This window comes from Sminthopsis crassicaudata, chromosome 3 (genome assembly GCF_048593235.1).
Source record: "Sminthopsis crassicaudata isolate SCR6 chromosome 3, ASM4859323v1, whole genome shotgun sequence".
NCBI lineage: Eukaryota > Metazoa > Chordata > Mammalia > Dasyuromorphia > Dasyuridae > Sminthopsis > Sminthopsis crassicaudata.
Genome location: NC_133619.1, coordinates 407,099,477 through 407,119,403, shown reverse-complemented (window position 1 = coordinate 407,119,403; position 19,927 = coordinate 407,099,477). Strand labels below are relative to the sequence as shown.

Here is a 19,927-nt window from a genome sequence, read left to right as displayed (position 1 = left end):
AACTTCTGTCCTTGCTATAGCTTGGGATGGGTAGGACTATCTTGGATGGGAACTTGTGCTTAGAATTAGGGTAGGAGGAGTTAGCTGCCATTTGGGGACCTATTCTGCTAGTGAATTGGGAGAGTGAGTTAGAGGATGCGTTACAAATGCAAAAAAAAAAAAAAGCCACATAAAATTGAAGATTATTTTATATTTTTATTTGTTCCACAGTTTATTATGGCTAAACGCCCAGGAACTATCCCATTGCTAATGAGTCTCTGTATTAAGTTAGATCAGTCCTCAGAAAATAGTTATATGGTCTGTTGTTAGGACCATGCTTGGTAGAACTTCCAAGTTTGGAGAGAATGGTATTCTAGGTCTGAGGACACTGTAAGGAATGACGAGGCAATGGAACAGGATTTAATGTATAATATAGATGTTCCTAAAAGGCTAAATATCATTATATTAAATTTCAAGGACAGTTCAAGTTTTGAAAAAGGTTTTAAAAGAGCAACTAGGGTTTGGAAGTCTGTTGTTATTATTCAGAGGTTTTGTTATCATAGAGGTCAATCTTTTTTTTTTTTTTAAGTTAAAAAAAATTACAATAGAATAGAAATGGCCAAGACAAATGCAGTACCTTTTCTACCAATCCTTTCGCTCCTTCATTTGTTAGAATTTCATTCGTCAAGGGACATTCTTCAATTACGAGCCTGGGTCGACTTTGTCCTTTGGGCGTTGTCTGGGTTTGACTGTGACAGAGAGAAGATCTTGGGTCAGAGATCTATTGATGACTTTCACCTAAACATTTGCCCATCAAAATACCTATGTTTGTAGATGAATGCTTACATGGCTAGGTTTTATGTGTAGGCCAATCTATAAATAAAACCTGGCAATAGTTTTTCCACAACTTTATATAAGGCTTGATGGTTTTGCATTCTTATTGGAGACATCTTGAAAACACATTATAAAAATGCTTAAACTTTTCTAATTTTGAACACAAGCTGATTTCATGTCTAAAGAAATATTATAAAGAAAATCAGATAGTTTCTAACACTGATATATAATCTTTGTATAACAAAATTAATCAAGAGCATAAATAAATGCTACATAGTGAAGATTTTATGTGGAAATAATTTATTTGATATCAGAATGGAAAGATTATGCATACATGGCTGATCAGATTTTAATTAGGACACACATATTACTGCTATGTCATGTTTGTTTAGTAATGCTTGAGTTACTATATAGATATGTTAGGAACAGTATTCTTTTGGAAGCTAAAACATAATATAGTTAAGTAGGAGATTATTTACTATAAGGCAGTCAGTCTTTCTTGAAAGGACACATCAGGTTAATTCATAATTTTTTTTTATCAAAAATATTGCTAGATTTTCTTTTTTTTTCCTGTTTTCTTTCCCTCCTTTTTTTTCCCCCCTCTCTTCTTTCCTCTTTTTTCCCTCTGTTTCTTGGCTGCATAAAAATGTTGCTCAGGGCCTGTAGGGCCATTCTAGGCTAAAGAGGCTGTTGATATTTGCTCTCAATAAAATCTGAAGCATTTGCCCTAGATTTTTAGATGAAATCTGGAAAATTGTGTTTAAAAAATTGTTAAATTCAGATATTTAATTAGATTTGGGGTTTATTATGATGGAAATGAAATACTTAATTATTATTATTTATTGGAGACTTTAGTGGAGACTATTAAGTTTGTGTATTAACCATAAAAAACTATTATTTTGAAAAGAAATCATTTCAAAAACATGATGGCTATTTTTTTTTTGAATCCTACATTTGGGTGGGAATAGAGGAAGGAAAACAAGTCAACAAATTTCAGGAATTAATCTACTCTTGGAAAAGTTTGAAATTTCTCATTAGTCCAATAAGCACATTTTATAATTTAATGATAGTTTCAGTTGCTACCACTTAATTCAAATTAATTAAATACCTTTATTAGGTTCTTACAAAGAGTAAGGCATTATGATGGATATTGGCGTTACACAAATAAACAGTTCTCAAAGGAAAATCTTTAGTAGGGAAGGTAAAACATATACATAAATAACTATAATATCAATTAGAATTTGACAAAAGAGGATCCAGCAGAGGTTGGGATAAAATTAGGAAAGGTTCTATGGAGAACTTGGCACCTGATTTCCTGATTTCCTCCTTTGAAGGAAAAGAAGGATTTTGACAGATGGGAATGTCAGAGGAACCCAGTGAAGGCTTCAGGAATGATAATAAAGGTTTAGAAATGAAAGAACATAATGAGAAAAGAGAATAGGGAATAATCTATTTGATTGTAATGCAATGTGTGTGAGGTAGAACATTATTAACTAAAGCTCAGAAAGTAGGTTAAAGTAGGAGGTGTCGGATGATGGTTAAGGAGTTTGTAATTTATTATTAATTAGACTTAAGAGCCACTGATAGTTATTTTAATAAAGGATGTGATCAAAGCTGAATATTTGGAAAATTATTTGAGTAACAGTGTCGACAGGGTTAGAGATAAGGTGATCAAGAGACTAGTTAGCAATTATCTAGGTAAGAGGTAATAAAGACAAGAATTTAGGCTATGCAACAGTACAGATAAAAGATATTGTGGAAGTACAATATTACATGACAACTAGTTGGATGTAAGAGGGGAATGAAATAAAAGGAAGAGTCAAATAAAACCCTGTGGTCTCATTGTGACTTTTTTGGGAAGAAGAATAGTGTCATTAAAAAATAAAAACTAGGAAGAGGGTCAGGATATATAAAAAGGGAATCAAAAATTGATGATAACATGTCCTAAAGATTTGACTTCTTAACCAAATGTCTTATTACTAAAACATATTCATGACAGTTTAATTCCTTTTATTGACCAGAGGTGGGAACATTCATTCCTCTTCTGTTAAGAGACAGGTTAATTCTCTGAGAGCCTCCACAGCTGTGGATCATAACACCTGAAGGAGTTGCAGGGCTGCCTTTGCTGACACAGGTGTTGCCAACTGGGAATGAGATAAATTGGAGGCAGAGGGAAGAGGAGAGAGGTCAGAGAATAGCAACTGCCTCTCAGTCTCCTTGTATCATCCTCTTACAAGAGGAGACCCATTCTGGGTTGGATCTCCAGTAGCCATGGTCAGATAGGTGACTCCCCTGTGTTCCAACAGCTCTCCCATGTATTCCTCCAAACACAGAAAGCCAATAAGAGATTTGAGGAAATTCACTTCAGACAGCCTTGATCTTAGAGAAGCAGAAGAATTCATTTACTAAATAGGTAGACAAAGAGAACCTAGGTGTGGATTTGAGGAAAGAGGGATAGTTTCTATGGAGTATATGTCAGTGATTAAAAAAATAAAAAGTGAATACAAGAATCTTCATAAAATAATGATCATGCTGAAGTCAAATAGGACAGATTTGAAAATTTATTCACAGTTTCTTAATTCCTTCTAGAAGCATTTGACTAATTTAGAGTAGGAATGGAGATGAAAGATGTGGTTGTCAACAAGGTAGGAATAATGGATAATCAAGGTTTGGATAGTTTAATGCTGTTCAGTTGTAGAATACTGAATACTGAAATAGCTCGTCAAGCTAGTGTGAATTTATTAAAATTTATTAACTTTTTCCAAATGAAATAAGTAAGGGCATTCTGGAATAATCCTTCTTTCTGGTATAACGTACCTTAATTTTAAGCGAGACAGTACAACTCTATACAGATGGCTTGCTGGCAAGTGTCTTCTTCTTCCAAAAGATAATATGATAGGGTGAACAGCTCCTACAATATAGCCTTTAATGTAATATTCTTCAACTTTTGGTGCTATATCCAGAATTGAGCTGATCTTGATAACTTCTGGATTTGAGGAAGCTGAAATGTTCAAGGAAAAAGGAAATTATGATAGTTCAGTTTAATTCACCAAATGTTGATTGAACAACCTATAAGTGTCAAGTATCATACTAGTCTCTGAAGTAAAGAACACGATTTTCACTTTCTAGGAACTTAGTAGTAGGTTTTGCTCACATGGTATTGCCTATGTCCATAACAACAAAAAAGAAATATCAAATATCAACATGACTGTGGTGATCACACACATATATGCACACATTTTGGTGAGGCAATCCGGGTTAAGTGATTTGCTGAGAGTCACACAGCTAGTAGTGTTGTGTCTGTAATTGTATTTGAACTCAGGTCCTCCTGACTCCTGGTCTGGTGCATTTTTCAACCACCTAGCTATCCCTGATCATATTTTTTTTCTAACAGAACATATAATAATCTGACAAATATTTTCTTCTTAAATGTATGTTCCCCCCACCCACCCACAACTGTAGATAGTGCTGGCAAATCTGTGGCATATAATTGCCACAGATGCAACTTATTTTCAAATTAGGTTACAATAATAATTTTCTAAAATTCCTATATTCTGCATGGTAATTTGTTACAGAAAATCTAAAAATTGCCTAAATATTTTTCAGTTAAAAATCACATTAAATACTTTTCAATAAGTCATAACTCAAAATATAAAGGAACTTAAATGTATAAAATGTACAATTTTGCTAATACCTAAAATAGGCTATAGTTAATACTGTCTATGAAATACAAAACAGAAGGGATATAAAATTAGAGAAAATGTTCTGAATGTTGTGCCAGCAATACTACTACAAAAACAACTTAAAAAAAAATCCTCTAACAAACTTTGTCATTTTCCTGGAAAACAATCAATTTAATTTGTAATTTAATGATCTCCTTGAATAATAAAACATGAAATAATTTCCAGGTACAGTCATTTAAGACATTGGCCTCATGAAGCACTGCCAGTGCCTTATAAAAAAGAAATGCTGTTGAATGCATTTGCACAGGAAGGAGCTTAAGAAACAGATGAGGAAAAAAGATCAGAGGAAATACTCCACCCCCTACTACCAGCCATTCAACACCCACGAATTGACCCATGGAATTGAAATAGAACTACACCACCAATTGGAGGATATACAAACTTCTTCCAAATCTTTACAAACATTCAAAAAAGAAAGCTATATCAATGCAGGCCACTTCATTTCCCACAACTTTTTATCCCTCTTTTTGCTTTAAAATAATCGTCTATTTAAGTATTTCCTCTTCATCATTAACAGGAGGAACGAAAACAAAGAGAATATGTTGGGCTTTTAAGAAACAGCTGGGTTTCATTTTAAATAATGCAGCCCTGTTTGGTTATAGTTACATCCTTTAAAATATCCCATTTGTTTTTACTTTGGGTAGTGTTTTGAGTACTAGCCCTGATTTATAAATAAAACTATTTAAAACTTAAAAAAAAAAAGACAATCATAGTTGTGGTTGATTAAGGGAGAAAATTAAATTAGCTGATTTAAAACAACAACTGATTTTAAGAACATATGCTATCCAAAGAAAGCCCTATAGGATTTTTTTTTCCTAGCAAATATAGTCTATTTTAAAATGTTTTCAAGTATGATGAATTTTTATCATTTGCGCCAGTAGTTAGAATTGTATTTCAATTACTATGCATCTATCATATAACTTTTGTGACTCAAAGCTATTAGACAACAGATATTTTTAAATGTACATATGGCACCTACAGTCATATTTCAGTTACTTACAGGGAAGCCCATACCTTGGGTTTTTAAAGACTATATCAGCAAAACACAAGCCTGGTAATCCCTATCAAGCTGGAAAGATTTCAGTTGTGAGCCTGGAATGCTGGAAAGATTTCAACTGTGAACCTGGAATGGGTTGTATGTCTAATGACTGAGAATTGGTCTAATATTGATTACATTAAATTAAAAACTTTTTGTACAAACCCAATGCAGACAAGATTAGAAGGAGGCAGAAAACTGGGAAAATATTTTTATATCCAAGGGTTCTGATAAAAGGTCTCATTTCTAAAATATATAGAGAGAATTGATTCAATTTATAAGAATACAAGGCATTCTCCAATTGATAAACGGTCAAAGGATATGAACAGACAATTTTCAAAGAATTAAAGTCATTTCTAGACATGAAAAATGTTTTAAATCATTATTGATCAGAGAAATGCAAATTAAAACAACTCTGAAGTACCATTACCTACCTTTCAGATTGGCTAAGATGATAGGAAGAGATAATGACATATGTTGGAGGGGATGTGGGAAAACTGAGACATTAATTCATTGTTGGTAGAATTATGAAATTTTCCAACCATTCTGGAGAGCAATGTGGAACTATGCCCAAAGGGCTATCAAACTGTGCATACCTTTTGATCCAGCGGTGTCTCTACTGGGCCTGTATCCCAAAAAGATCATAAAAAAGAGGAAAAGACCCGCATGTAATTCTGCACATGCGGGTCTTTTCCTCTTTTTTATGATCTTTTTGTTTGTAATGGCCCTATTTGAAGTGGCAAGGAATTGTAAACTGAGTGAATGCCCATCAGTTGGAGAATGGCTGACTAAGTTATGATATATGAATGCTATGAAATGTTATTGTTCTATAATAAACTATCAACAGGATGATTTCAGAGAGACCTGGAGAGTTACAGGAACTGATGATAAGTGAAGTGAGTAGAACCACATACAAGGCAACAAGAAGATTATAGGATGATCAATTCTGATGCTTGTGACTCTTTTCAACAATGAGATGATTCAGGACAATTCTAATAGACTTGTGATGGGGAGAGCCAACCACATCCAGAAAGAAGACTGTGAGGATTGAATGTGGAACACACATAGTATTTTCACCTTTTTTTGTTGTTGTTTGCTTGCTTTTTGTTTTCTTATTTTTTCCCTTTTTTGATATGATTTTTCTTATGCAGCATGATAATTGTTTTAATATGTATGGAAGAATTGTATATGTTTAACATATATTGAATTGCTTGCTATCTAGAGGAGGAGGTAAGAGAGGAAGAAAAATCTGGAATACAAGGTTTTGCAAGGGTGGATGTTGAAAACTATTTTTGCATATATTTTGAAAATAAAAAACTATTAATAAAATGGTTTAGAAAAACAAAAATAAAATAAAATAAACTGAAGTGATAATTAGTAGAGATTGAAGATATGAAAGAGAAATAAAGAAAAAGGGGGAAAGGATAAGGGAGGGAGAGACAGAAAAAGAAACACAGAAAAAATAACTGCTGCATCTAGGCCCCAAGACCTGTAGAAAGATAGGAAGAAATGGAATTGAGGTTACAGGTAGAGTGATTAGCTTCAGTGAAAAATAGCGATTCTATCTAGAAGAAGAACAAAGGATATATTAATATGTTGATACTAAAAAGGAATAGAGGAAGGCAATTAAAGAAGTTCACTTTAGATACCCTCAATCTTTTCAGTGAAGTAGGGGCCTACGTCATGTATTCTGAATGTTGGTCCAAACCAACAGTTTGGGATCTACTGTTAAGAAAAGAAGCAAAGTTTGGAATGATTTCCGTGGATGAGATAGGAAGTCAATGATAATCCTTCCATATCCATGAGAGTCACACAGCTAGTATGTTACAAGCAGTACTTATATTTAGATCTTCCTAATTGGAAGGCCAGACTTCATATATGGCATAAACTTGTAGTGGGTCAGATGGATTTCTTAATTTTGTACAGCAGTGCCCATCATCAGGTTTTTGTTTTTTTGTTTTTTTAGTAGGAACAAAGAAATAAAATAGCAAGCATTACCCATGGATGAGAATTTGGAATGTCAGGGACAGGGATTCTATCGTGGTAGCTAGTGAAACATTATCATGGCTAACTATGGAATCAGGGCTGAGTCTGAAGCCAAGGAAAGTCAGAGTGGGACAAATGGGATGAGAAAATATTAAGAATATTAAGGGACTGAGTGCAGTTACAATAATAACAAAGAAAAGATTTAGTGGGAATGAAGGATATCCTTCCACCACAAGTAGAAGGATAAAAGGTAGTGGTAAAGTTTGATGAAGGTGACAAGTGCACACCAAAGTCCATCAAAATGATCACTTCGGTATGAAAGGATCTACATTTACCTCTGATAATCTTAATTCTGTGCTGATAACATCAGTGAATGGTTCTTTCAAACTAAGGAGTATTGGAATGTGAGGATCGTATCTGAATCCCTTTGCCCTTGTTAATTCAACAGTGGCCACCTCCTTTTTCACAATTCTTTAAAAATATAAACAAATAAAATTGCAGGTTGCTATTGATTTTATAACTATAAACTCTAGAAACATTGTTTAAAACTTTCAGTGATATCCCATTGCTTAAAGAGGAAAGTCCAAATACTTTGTAAGCCTATCATTCAAGGTCTTTCACAATCTGATTCAACCTATTTAGCTAAATTTACTTCTCACTACTCTTATATACATCCCTAGTCTTGTTAAACAATTTTACTCATTTATTCATGAAGTTGCCACCACATGTTCCTGTCTTTTTATGCCTTGGCTCATGACATTTCATATATGAGGACTGCTTTCTCCTCTTGTCTATGTTCTACTTTTCTTACAAAAGCCAGTTCAAGTCCCAGTTCCTTTATGAAATCTTCCTTAATTACCTGAGTTCTCGATGATATCTTTTTTCCCTGAATTCCTGAAGCATTTTATATATATATTTATTTAGCACTTAGATGTTACCTTATATTATAATTTATCTTTTTCACCTATAGGTTCTGCCTCTTCTTCTAAGGTTCTTTTTTTTTTTTTTAAATTAATTTTATAATTGTAACATTTTTTACAACATTATCCCTTGTACTCCCTTCTGTTCCAAATTTTCCCCTACTTCCCTCCATCTCCTCCCTTAGATGGCAGTCATTCCCATACATATTAAATATGTTATAATATATCCTAGGTACAATATGTTTGTGTAGAACCGAATTTTGTTGCTGTTGTTACAAAGGAAGAATTGGATTCGGAAGGTAAAAAATAACCTGGGGAGAAAAACAAAAAAATGCTAACAGTTTATACTCATTTCCCAATGTTCCTTTTCTGGGTATAGCTGATTCTGTCCATCATTGATCAATTGGAATTGGATTAGCTCTTATCTATGTTGAAGATATCCACTTCCATCAGAATACATCCTCATACAGTATCATTGTTGAAGTGTATAATGATCTCCTAGTTCTGCTCGTTTCACTCAGCATCAGTTGATGTAAGTCTCTCCAAGCCTCTCTGTATTCATCCTGTTGGTCATTTCTTACAGAACAATAATATTCTATAACATTCATATACCATAATTTAACCAACCATTCTTCAACTGATGGGCATCCGTTCATTTTCCAGTTTCTAGCCACTACAAAAAGGGCTGCCACAAACATTTTGGCACATACAGGTCCCTTTGCCTTCTTTAGTATTTCCTTGGGATAGAAGCCCAGTAGTAGCACTGCTGGATCAAAGGGTATGCACAGTGTGATAACTTTCTGGGCATAATTCCAGATTGCTCTCCAGAATGGTTGGATTCTTTCACAACTCCATCAACAATGCATCAGAGTCCCAGTTTTCCCACAGCCCCTCCAACATTCATCATTATTAGTTCCTGTCATCTTAGCCAATCTGACAGGTGTGTAATGATATCTCAGAGTTGTCTTAATTTACATTTCTCTGATCAATGATTTGGAACACTCTTTCATATGAGTGGAAATAGTTTCAATTTCATCATCTGAAAATTGTCTCTTCATATCCTTTGACCACTTATCAATTGGAGAATGGCTTGACTTCTTATAAATTAAAGTCAATTCTCTGTATATTTTGGAGATGAGGCCTTTATCAGAACCTTTAACTGTAAAAATGTTTTCCCAATTTGTTACTTCCCTTCTAATCTTGTTTGCATTAGTTTTGTTTGTACAAAATTTTTTTAATTTAATGTAATCAAAATTTTCTATTTTGTGATCAATAATGATCTCTAGTTCTCCTTTGGACACAAATTCCTTCCTTCTCCACAAGTCTGAGAGGTAAACTATCCTATGTTCCTCTAATTTATTTATGATCTCGTTCTTTATGCCTAAATCTTGGACCCATTTTGATATTATCTTAGTATGTGGTGTTAAATGTGGGTCCATGCCTAGTTTCTGCCATACTAATTTCCAGTTTTCCCAGCAGCTTTTGTCAAATAATGAATTCTTATCCCAGAAGTTGGGATCTTTGGGTTTGTCAAACACTAGATTGCTATTTTTATTCACTATCTACTACCAGGTGGATTTACATGTTTATTCTACCAAACTTTCAAAGAATAACTAACTCCAATGCTATATAAACTATTTGAAAAAATAGGGATTGAAGGAGTCCTACCAAATTCCTTTTATGACACAGACATGGTACTGATACCTAAACCAGGTAGGCTGAAAACTGAGAAAGAAAATTATAGACCAATCTCCCTAATGAATATTGATGCTAAAATCTTAAATAAAATATTAGCAAAAACACTACAGAAAATCATCCCCAGGATAATACACTATGATCAAGTGGGATTTATACCAGGAATGCAAGGCTGGTTCAATATTAGGAAAACTATTAGCATAATCGACTATATCAATAACCAAATTAACAAAAACCATATGATCATCTCAATAGAAGCAGAAAAAGCATTTGATAAAATCCAACATCCATTCCTACTAAAAACACTTGAGAGTATAGGAATAAATGGACTATTCCTTAAAATAATAAGGAGCATATATTTAAAACCATCAGTAAACATCGTATGTAATGGCGATAAACTGGAACCTTTCCCAGTAAGATCAGGAGTGAAACAAGGTTGCCCACTATCACCATTACTATTCAATATTGTACTAGGAACGCTAGCCTCAGCAATAAGAGCTGAGAAAGAGATTCAAGGAATTAGAGTAGGTAATGAGGAAATCAAACTATCACTCTTTGCAGATGACATGATGTATACTTAGAGAACCCCAAAGACTCTGCTAAAAAGCTATTAGAAATAATTCAGAACTTTAGCAAAGGTGCAGGTACAAAATAAATCCACATAAATCCTCAGCATTTTTATACATTGCCAACACAATCCAACAGCAAGAGATACGAAGAGAAATTCCATTCAAAATAATGGTTGATAGTATAAAATATTTGGGAATATATCTACCAAAGGAAAATCAGGAATTATATGAGCAAAATTACAAAACACTTACCACAAAAATAAAGTCAGATTTAAATAATTGGAAAGACATTGCGTGCTCTTGGATAGGCAGAGTGAATATAATGAAGATGACAATACTCCCTAAACTAATCTATTTATTTAGTGCTATACCAATCAGACTCCAAAGAAACTATTTTAATAACCTAGAAAAAATAACAACAAAATTCATATGGAAGAAGAAAAGGTCGAGAATTTCAAGGGAAGTAATAAAAAAAAAATCAAATGAAGGTGGTCTAGCTGTACCTGATCTAGAACTATATTATAAAGCATCAGTCACCAAAAGCATTTGGTATTGGCTAAGAAATAGACTAGTTGAACAGTGGAATAGGTTCACAGGGCAAGGTAGTGAATAAAAATAGCAGTCCTAAGGTTCTTGAAAGCAGGCATATGTTTTTGCCATTTTGTATTTTCTTGTACTTAGCACAATGCCTTGTCTATAACTGACTTTTCTATATTTTTTATTGTTCCTGATGATGAGAATCCCTTGTTTTATTTCCAATGGAGGAAGTTAGAGAATTAATAACATTTTATTTAGTAGATCTTATGTTTCCTAGAAGACAAAGGAACCTAATTTGATCTTTTATTATATTCTATGACAAATTCATCTGCCTCAGCAGTCAATGAATGTTCATAGGAATTCTAAAGAAATTCATACATATACCTAATTTTGCTATGACTGACCGAATACTGGAAGTCCAGTTTGAAAAAGAAAAAGAACTTATGTACATATATGGACTATTTTGCAGTTTTATTGAATGACATTCCATGATCATATCCCTACATTTAGAAAATAGATAACTTACAATCTCCTTTAATAAATGGGAATTTAAAAAGTATGATATTATGCATTCTGCTACCTTTAAAAAAGGTATTAATAAGTAAAGAATCATGAATCTGCATTTTGAAAATCAATACATTCCAGTAATCAAACTGGCAAATTGAGTATGGCATCACCTAGCATATAGCTCAAGGCAAAGCAGATTATGATGATCCTATTCTAAAGTCCTTAAAAGCATGGATACAATTTTCTCAACATCTGTATAAGCCCAACAGCACCCAGAACAACTGTCCCTTCAGGAAGAACTTGACAAATATTTGTAATTGAATGTTGAGTGAAGGAAAGATGGTATCTTCAACAAAAGGTCCACTTTAAATAGGCATATAAATAAAGAATTTTAGCTGAACAGAGAATAAAAATAATAGTAATTGGAGTTTAGAAAGCTTATGCTGAAATGATCTCAGGAAAGATCTGAGTTTTGAAGGAGGAGATGAAGTCAGAAGAATATACCAAAAGGAAGAATACTATATGGAATAGCTTAAAGGCAGAAGCAACCTATAGTCTGCAGTTTAGTCTCTTACTTTGTAAGGTTTTCTGATTGCAGCAGAATGTAAACAAACTTATACTGAAAATTAAGGGGAATTTCCAGAATGGGAAGGATTGGAAAGGGGAGTAGCATGAGTAACAAGTGCTCTGTTTGTGTGTATATATGTTCAAAAATAGATACTTGGGGAGTTTAGGTTTGATTTTTTTAAAGGCTATTGTGAGCCTCTCTAGACTTTAAAGACTTTTAAAGGAAGTGATATGATAAAAATGATGAAACATTTCATTCATTTTAGCTAAAAGAGCACATTGGAAATTTCATGTAACCTTAACTGCAGTTTAACCTATAACATAGTTGACTGCAAAAGGCCATAGAATAGATTAGAAAATCAACAATTCAGTAAAATTATAATTAAAAAAAACAAACAGGGTAGGATAGGAGATTCAGAAGGCATATTGCATTCTCTGGAAGCTCAGTCCCAACCTCACCTTTTGGGATAAAAAGTAGAGAAGGAAAAATATGGGCCAGACTGATAAGGATAATGAAGTTGAATGAGGTAGAAACCAGCTGTCTCTTAGAAAGAAGTGAACATTTTGATGGACTTTGGTGTGTACTGTAACCTTCATCAAATTCTACCACTACTTTGTATCCTTCCACTCCTGGCAGTTTCTTTCCCACTAAATCTATTCTGTGTTATTGTATCTGCACTCAGTCCCTTAATATTCTTTTGGACCATTTGCCCCACTCTGGCTTTCCTTGGCTTCTGATTCAACCTTGATCCTATGGTTAGCTGTATAATGTTTCACTAGCTGCCACAATAGAATCCGTGCTCCTGACATTCCAAATTCTCAACCAAAAGGTTGCTCTAAAAGTATTCTCTATCAGACAGCAGGAGAAATCACTACAATCCCTTCTGTATAATCAGGATATATAAAAGAATCAAATGCACCATATGGTCCTCTATGCTCAGTGATGAATAGGAGGCAGAGAGTTTTGAACACATCTCTCCATTTCCCTTTTGTCTATGGAGGTGAGATCAGGCAGATGAAAATTATACAGCACAGCAAAGGTTCAGAAAATGTATGGAGTGGGAAAGTTGTGGGAACTTGAATATGTTTTCTAATTCACAGGCATGGGCCAAATGAAAAAAGATCATGTTTGGTAGAGGTAGCATGAGGAATGCAGCATGAAGAGAAAGGAGCTACATCAAATGGAAACCTGGTATAGATATGAGTGCATACATTAAAGTGTGTATGTTTATGTACATGTATGTATTTGCACTCCTAAGAGCATCATTTTCATTTGAACACTCTAGCAATCACCAAAAGTAATTCAAGCAAAAGGTAGTTGTGACAATTCCCACAGAGAATGATTTAGATTAATGGAACCAGACTAAATTCTTTCATTAACACAAACTTATTTAAGATTGTTATGTTGTATCTGGGAGGGAAAAGTATGAGACCTTGCCAGGATATTTTGAGTTATATGGTAGATTTCATAAAGAAAAAAGCAAATAACAAGTCTTATATGCCATTTCAAGATGGTTCTAGTCCCCATTTTTCTAAAAAGCTAAAAGTCTTGAGGGGTACTAAGTGTGAACATGTGCACAATAAATTTAGGAAAACTAGTCTTAAATCTCAAAGATAACAGCTATTTGGAATATAAACAAGATAATTTTTTTCCTATGTGACATTTCTGGAAAAAATGTATAGTTTTAGAAAAAAAATTACTTAATTTTAGTACTTAGATCTTTCATTTACAGTTGACTATGATTATCACAACTGATTAACTTTTACGATTAAAATAAAATTAAAAGCATGGTAATTTAAAAGAATAAAAGTATCTTAAGAAAAACAGGCCCTTTTAAATAGACCTTAAAAAATACAGGGTGTTTCAAACATTTTGGTGCTGCTTTCAAAATGTAGAAAGACTTTTTTGAAAACCCTGTGTACATACAGATACCTATATATATATATATGTATATATATATATATATATATATATAAATAAACCATTATTTATAGCAAACACCACAATGGAATTTATATGTTAGCAAATTTTTGATAAAGAAACATAAGATACTCTACCACTATTATTATTTTATTATTAGTAGTAGTAGTAATAGTAGCTATTCTTGCACAAAGGAATGTTTGCTGGGCAAATCAAGCAAATTAATAATGTGCTTTTATATTGGGAAAAATAAATATGATTTTTTTGTCTGGTGTGATAATTTAGTTTAGTATTAAGCTTCATCCATAAATAATCATGTAGCTGATTAAAATTCAACAATAGAAACTTCTGGTATAAAAGTTTTACAATTGCTATTATTTGAAAATCCCAACAACAAATGATTTCTGTTTTATCTGTTTAAAAAATTCTAGATTAAAGGGGTGTTTCTGTTCATCCCTTTATCAATGCAGTTACCCACTATTATAAAGCCAATAGAAAAATAGTTAATTGTAAAATGTAAGGCCAAAGTATCTATGGAGTACAGCAGCCTCTGTTCCCAGAGGGCTGCCATCTGGGGTTGTTTATTTGTGTTTTCAACTTTCTAGAACAGGGAGTTTCTCTGTTAGAGACAGGACATCCAGCAAAAGGAAGTATCCTGCACTGAGCTGGCTACCACTAAGCCAGTTTACTTCAAGTTTACCTTAACCAAAATATGAAATGATCACTTACAATAATAATACACTTTAAAAAAGAAATAACTTTTAAAACCTGAAAAACAGTTCTTAGCAAGCCTACAGGACCCAAATACATCTTGTGTTTGTCCCCAGGCTTTTCTTTCTTTCTTATACTGTCACTATGGTTATGGCTAATTCCCCTAAAAACTGAACATATATCATGGATCCTTCAGAAAGTTACTGGATTCAGTCGGCAAAGAAGATTTTCCAAGCACTTTTCCTCAATTTACAGAAAGTACAAATAAGCTAGATTTAAGAAAACTGTTAGAAGATAACTAAATATTGAACATGCTTACTTACAACATTCAATTTAAACACGACATTCAATTTAAATTATAAGGTTCTGAATATGACCATCTCTTTTAAGAAATACATAAACCAACATCTAAAAATCAGTAGCGGCTTCTCTTTGAAACACTGAATTTAGGAGACAAAAAGAAGATAAAAATACCTTCTAAAGTAAAATCCAGCAATACATATTCATAAGCAAAGTCTGTCTTTGTTTCCACTTGTGGTCTCTTCAGTGTCGAAAATATTTTTCCCGGGCTGCTATCATCAGGGTCTTCTAGTTTTCTAAGTCCGCACCCCATGGCAAGATCTGCAAGGAATTAAATTGCAGGAAAGGGGGGGAAGCGCTGCAAATTCTGTTGTTCAAGCTGCGAAAAGAAAATCACCAACTTAACTGCCTGGATTTTGCTTACAACTAAGCCATAAACTCCCAAGAAGAAAACTTTTGGGTCCCCGGTAAAAAGCTGAAGGCATTTTCTAGCCATTTTTACGCAGAAGCATCGAACCCATGATCAAGCGACAGCTTCAGGAGAGTGGGCTTATTCTTGGAGAAACACACAAGCTGCAACAACTTAGCTGAGATTTTCCATGCCACGTCAATTTATAGCCAGCCCCCAAACAGTGAGGGCTCCGTTGCACAGGGCACTAAGAGTGCTTTGTCCGTCCTTGTTGGCGGAATCATAAGGAGGTGGTGGAGAACTGAAATAAAGAGGCAAGAGTGAGACTTGGGTATAATTACCTACAATTAGAAGATGTATTCATACAGTAGCAAACAATTCTCCCTTGCCTTGCTCTCTTCCTCCAATTCTACCCCTCCTCCCTTTTCCACTACCACCAAGAAGGCAAGGGAGGAAAAAAAAAAGAGAAGGCTGTAGGATGAAGGAATGAAAAAGCAGATTTTCAACATGGTTGGAAATGAAAATCATTTCCAAAAAGGAAGTCGGCTTTGAGAGGAAACAGTTTCTTGCCTTGCAAAGGGGAGAAAAGAAACATATTTTAGTCCCTGTTTAAAATAGAAGGATTTGTTTCTTGCTTTCTTTCCACATTAATTTTCTTTTCTTTTCTTTCTTTCTTTTTTTTTTTTTTTTGCTAGAAAGGCACAAATATATTATAACAGCATAGGACTAGAATAATGAAAGCCTCAAACATAATGAAAGTGTGAACATTAAAACAACTTAATTTCAAAGGTGAGACTGTTTTGTGGATTCCCCCATCCTAAATTCTCAAAATATGCTAGTATTTCTCTATTGTCTGAAACTTTACAATACTTACTAATTAATTACAATATCTCTATAGCACCAGCAGTATTATTATTAATGAACACTGATATTACAGTTAGATATTTAACTTTGGTCAGACAAAATTTGTGTTAGATAAGTAGTAATGATTGTTGATTTCATTTTATTATCTATGCAGTGAACAGAGGATTGATATATTTTTATGCAGGGAAATGAAATGAAAATTTTAGTAGAAAATATTTTAAATAACATACATCAATAGAACATTTGAAGTTTACAAGCCTTTTAAAAAATAATCCTGTGAAATAATGCAAATTTTAGTAGCCCCCTTTTACAGATGAAGAAAACCCTGAAACTCAGGGACTTTAAGTGACTTATTCAGGGTCATATACCTGGTAAAATCAGTGTCAAATTCTGAATTTGAGAGGTCTTACCTGATTATAATTAAATCTTCATTATTCTAATTAGGTTAAAGTCATCATCAAGTTTCAGTTTCTAGAGAATAACTTAGCAAAGAGTACATATCTGTAATATGTAATGGAAAGAACCCTGAATTTTAAAATTTCCAACATGGCTATACTCCTCTGTAGTTCTTTGGGGTTCTCCATCATGTATGTGTCCAGGAACTTCATTATTGAGAAATCTCTCTGTGCTGTGAGATCCAATAGTACTCATACCTCTTCCTCTCTGATTGGAGGGTAGTTATGTTCTCCCAAACCTCTCCTTAAGGAAAGGGGCTAGGTCACCCATCTCAGCATTTTCAATGAGGCCACACTCTGATCTTCGTCATGCTCATGCATTGGGTACCTTCTACTTTTCAGTTTTCATCTGTGTAGTTTCTCCCATTAGATTATAATCTCTCTGTGGGCAAGGACTGTGTTTCTTTTTAGTATTTGTTTCCCTAGGTCTTAATATATCACTAGCCTATAGCAAGCACGTAATAAAAGTTTCTAGACTGAATGACTGATTTGGAATCAGATAAGTTGAGTTTAAATTCTGGCTCTGACACTTATTGCCCATGTCACCTTGCACAAAGTTAGTTCCCCTTTCTATGACCTCAGTTTCTTCATTTGTAAAATTGAAGGGTTGAACTAGATGATTTCTAAGATACAAACCTGAGATTATGTGAAAATGTTTGCATGGGATCTACTACAATGCTTGTTTGTGAGCATAGGATACTCCTGTGGCAGATAATATTTGAAGCATTTGGTTTGGGATTTTGTATTGTTGAAAGAATAATGATTAAAAAAAAATAAACACTTTGTGAATAGTTTATTTTATGCCCAGCACTATTTATTGATTGGCTGAAAACACTGTACTAAGCAATGAAAATAAAAATAGATGCTTTCAAGACAATTCCCACTCTTGAGGAGCTTATATTCTATTGAGAGAAGACAGTGCATAAAAGAGACCTAGGAAGGGATAGGCACATATGGTTCAGGAATGACTGGGAGATCTGGTTTTAGACTACAAAAGGTTTTAATGTCTTATTAGCAGTTTGGGCAGAGGAGAAAACTTACCTTTTAGAGCCTGGCATCCCAGGGGTAGGTTCCAAGGTTCTAGTGGAAGATACTTAAGGAGGACAATCAGAGTATAGGCAGAATTTAATGGAAAATGGCAAGGAAGTAGAAACAAAGTGTGGTTTAGGCAAGTAAGCTTTTCATGTGGGTGGTTATATATGTCAGATAGGTATGTTGGAAACAGGTTGGAAACTGGATCCAGGTCCAGGAAATAAAAAATCCCTTAAAAAGGAAAAAAAAGAGAGTATCAAGAAGTCCTGAGTTTGAATCTAGTTGTGTCACTTTCTGCCTGCCTGAGCTTGGGCTAGTGACTACTTCCAAGCCAGTTTTTTCATCATTTTATAAGGTAATAGTCCTTTCACATATGAACAATATGACTCTTAAAGGAGACAAAAGATTTTATGCATGAAAAATGAACAAATTTCATATGTGAAGAAAGTTTGCAGATAAAATGTAAAGAAGGTAGAGAAACTGACTGACAGATTGAGAGGGGTACTGCTGTCAGAAGAATAGACTGAGAACTTGTTGGAGAGCAGAGAAATAACTAAGGCTTCAGGGCATTGTGCTCTCCCAGATAACAATGACTTGTTTTTACAGTTTTGAAGGTGATAACTCACAAAATGATAAATCAAATACCAAAATATTTGGAGATTGTGAGATTAAATAAAAATGTCAATTTCGTAACTAAAAAAAAAGGTGAGTCACTGACTGCCAAGGGTCTGTGATTTGAGGGAATCCTAGCAGTAAAGAAGCCAACAAGTGTGTAGTGAAACCAGAAGGAGAGTAAACTGACAAAACGGTTCCAGCTGTTGTGTTAGGAACACATAGTGTTGATTGGAGGAGGGGAATTACTTAGAGGATTGAAGAAAAAATTGTGGGCACTAAATGGAAGGAGCAGAACTCTGGAAGTGTGAGATATTGCTCTCCAGTGCCACCTACTGTTTGAGAAAGGGGAAACTCAAAAAAATTTTTTTGTAAAGCTTCTTTCCTTATAAAAAAGAAGCTGAAAGTAATTGGACTAGGCAATTTTTTACTTAGGGAAGAGCAGGATGAGTTTGTTTCAATGACCAAATATCAATCTGAGTAGTTTTGCAATTCTCTAGATTAAAGTAATGATTTATTAATACAATGACATCACATGCTTAGTGCCTTGTTAAGGGTGATGATTGTCAGTTAAAAGAGCTTGTCACTTTTTCATTAGTATGAGAAGAAAGGATTTACCTTCCTGAAAAGTGATTTGGACTAGAATGGAAGGGGGTAGCAGAGAACCTGCAGACAATTCCTGAAGGGAATAAAGCTTACCACTTATAATTATGAACTAGCCTGAGCTCCTGAGGAAAAGGTAATAGGCATATTATTCCAATTTACAGTTGAGAAAACTGAGGAAAACATTAAATATCTGAGATGGGATTTTAATTTGTTTTCCTGATTCCAGGTCCAGTTCTCTAACCACTATACTATCAGTTACTACTGGGAAAACATGAATTTCTGTACTCAGGTGCCTCTCCATGGGTATTATGTACCATGATGAGGACCAAAAGATGGGGTTCAGCAACAATTCACATGTAAAGAATACAAAGGGCCAATTCCTTTGCTAAAAGGTAGATTTATTTACAAGAGATTATGGACAAAACAAAGAGGTAAAATTGTATGATTTGGGAGAACATATGGTTAGTATGGAAAGAGGTTTTCAACAATTAACAATGGAAAAGACAAGTTCCCCAATGGAACTTATAAACTAGGAAAACTAGGATCACCATGAGATAGTGTATGCCATTAACTGGCAGGCTAAATCCATAGCGGAATTTGGCCCTCCAAAAGAGTTAATTGGCTATAGCAAGGAGAAAAACACC

The 19,927-nt window shown here is 34.0% G+C and overlaps 1 protein-coding gene across 1 annotated transcript in view; it reads right to left on the bottom strand.

Annotated features, from left to right (window-relative positions):
- The window catches only part of RFTN2 (raftlin family member 2), a 71,805-nt gene extending 55,620 nt beyond the window's left edge, over positions 1-16,185 (bottom strand). Inside the window, exons 1-4 of the mRNA XM_074302777.1 lie at positions 16,056-16,185; positions 15,480-15,684; positions 3,631-3,814; positions 617-728 (exon numbers count right to left, since the gene is read on the bottom strand). Coding sequence (XP_074158878.1) covers positions 617-728; positions 3,631-3,814; positions 15,480-15,618 — 435 coding nt within the window. The 5' untranslated portion in view covers positions 15,619-15,684; positions 16,056-16,185. The remainder of the gene's footprint in view (positions 1-616; positions 729-3,630; positions 3,815-15,479; positions 15,685-16,055) is intronic.
- Between the last annotated feature and the right edge of the window lie 3,742 nt (positions 16,186-19,927).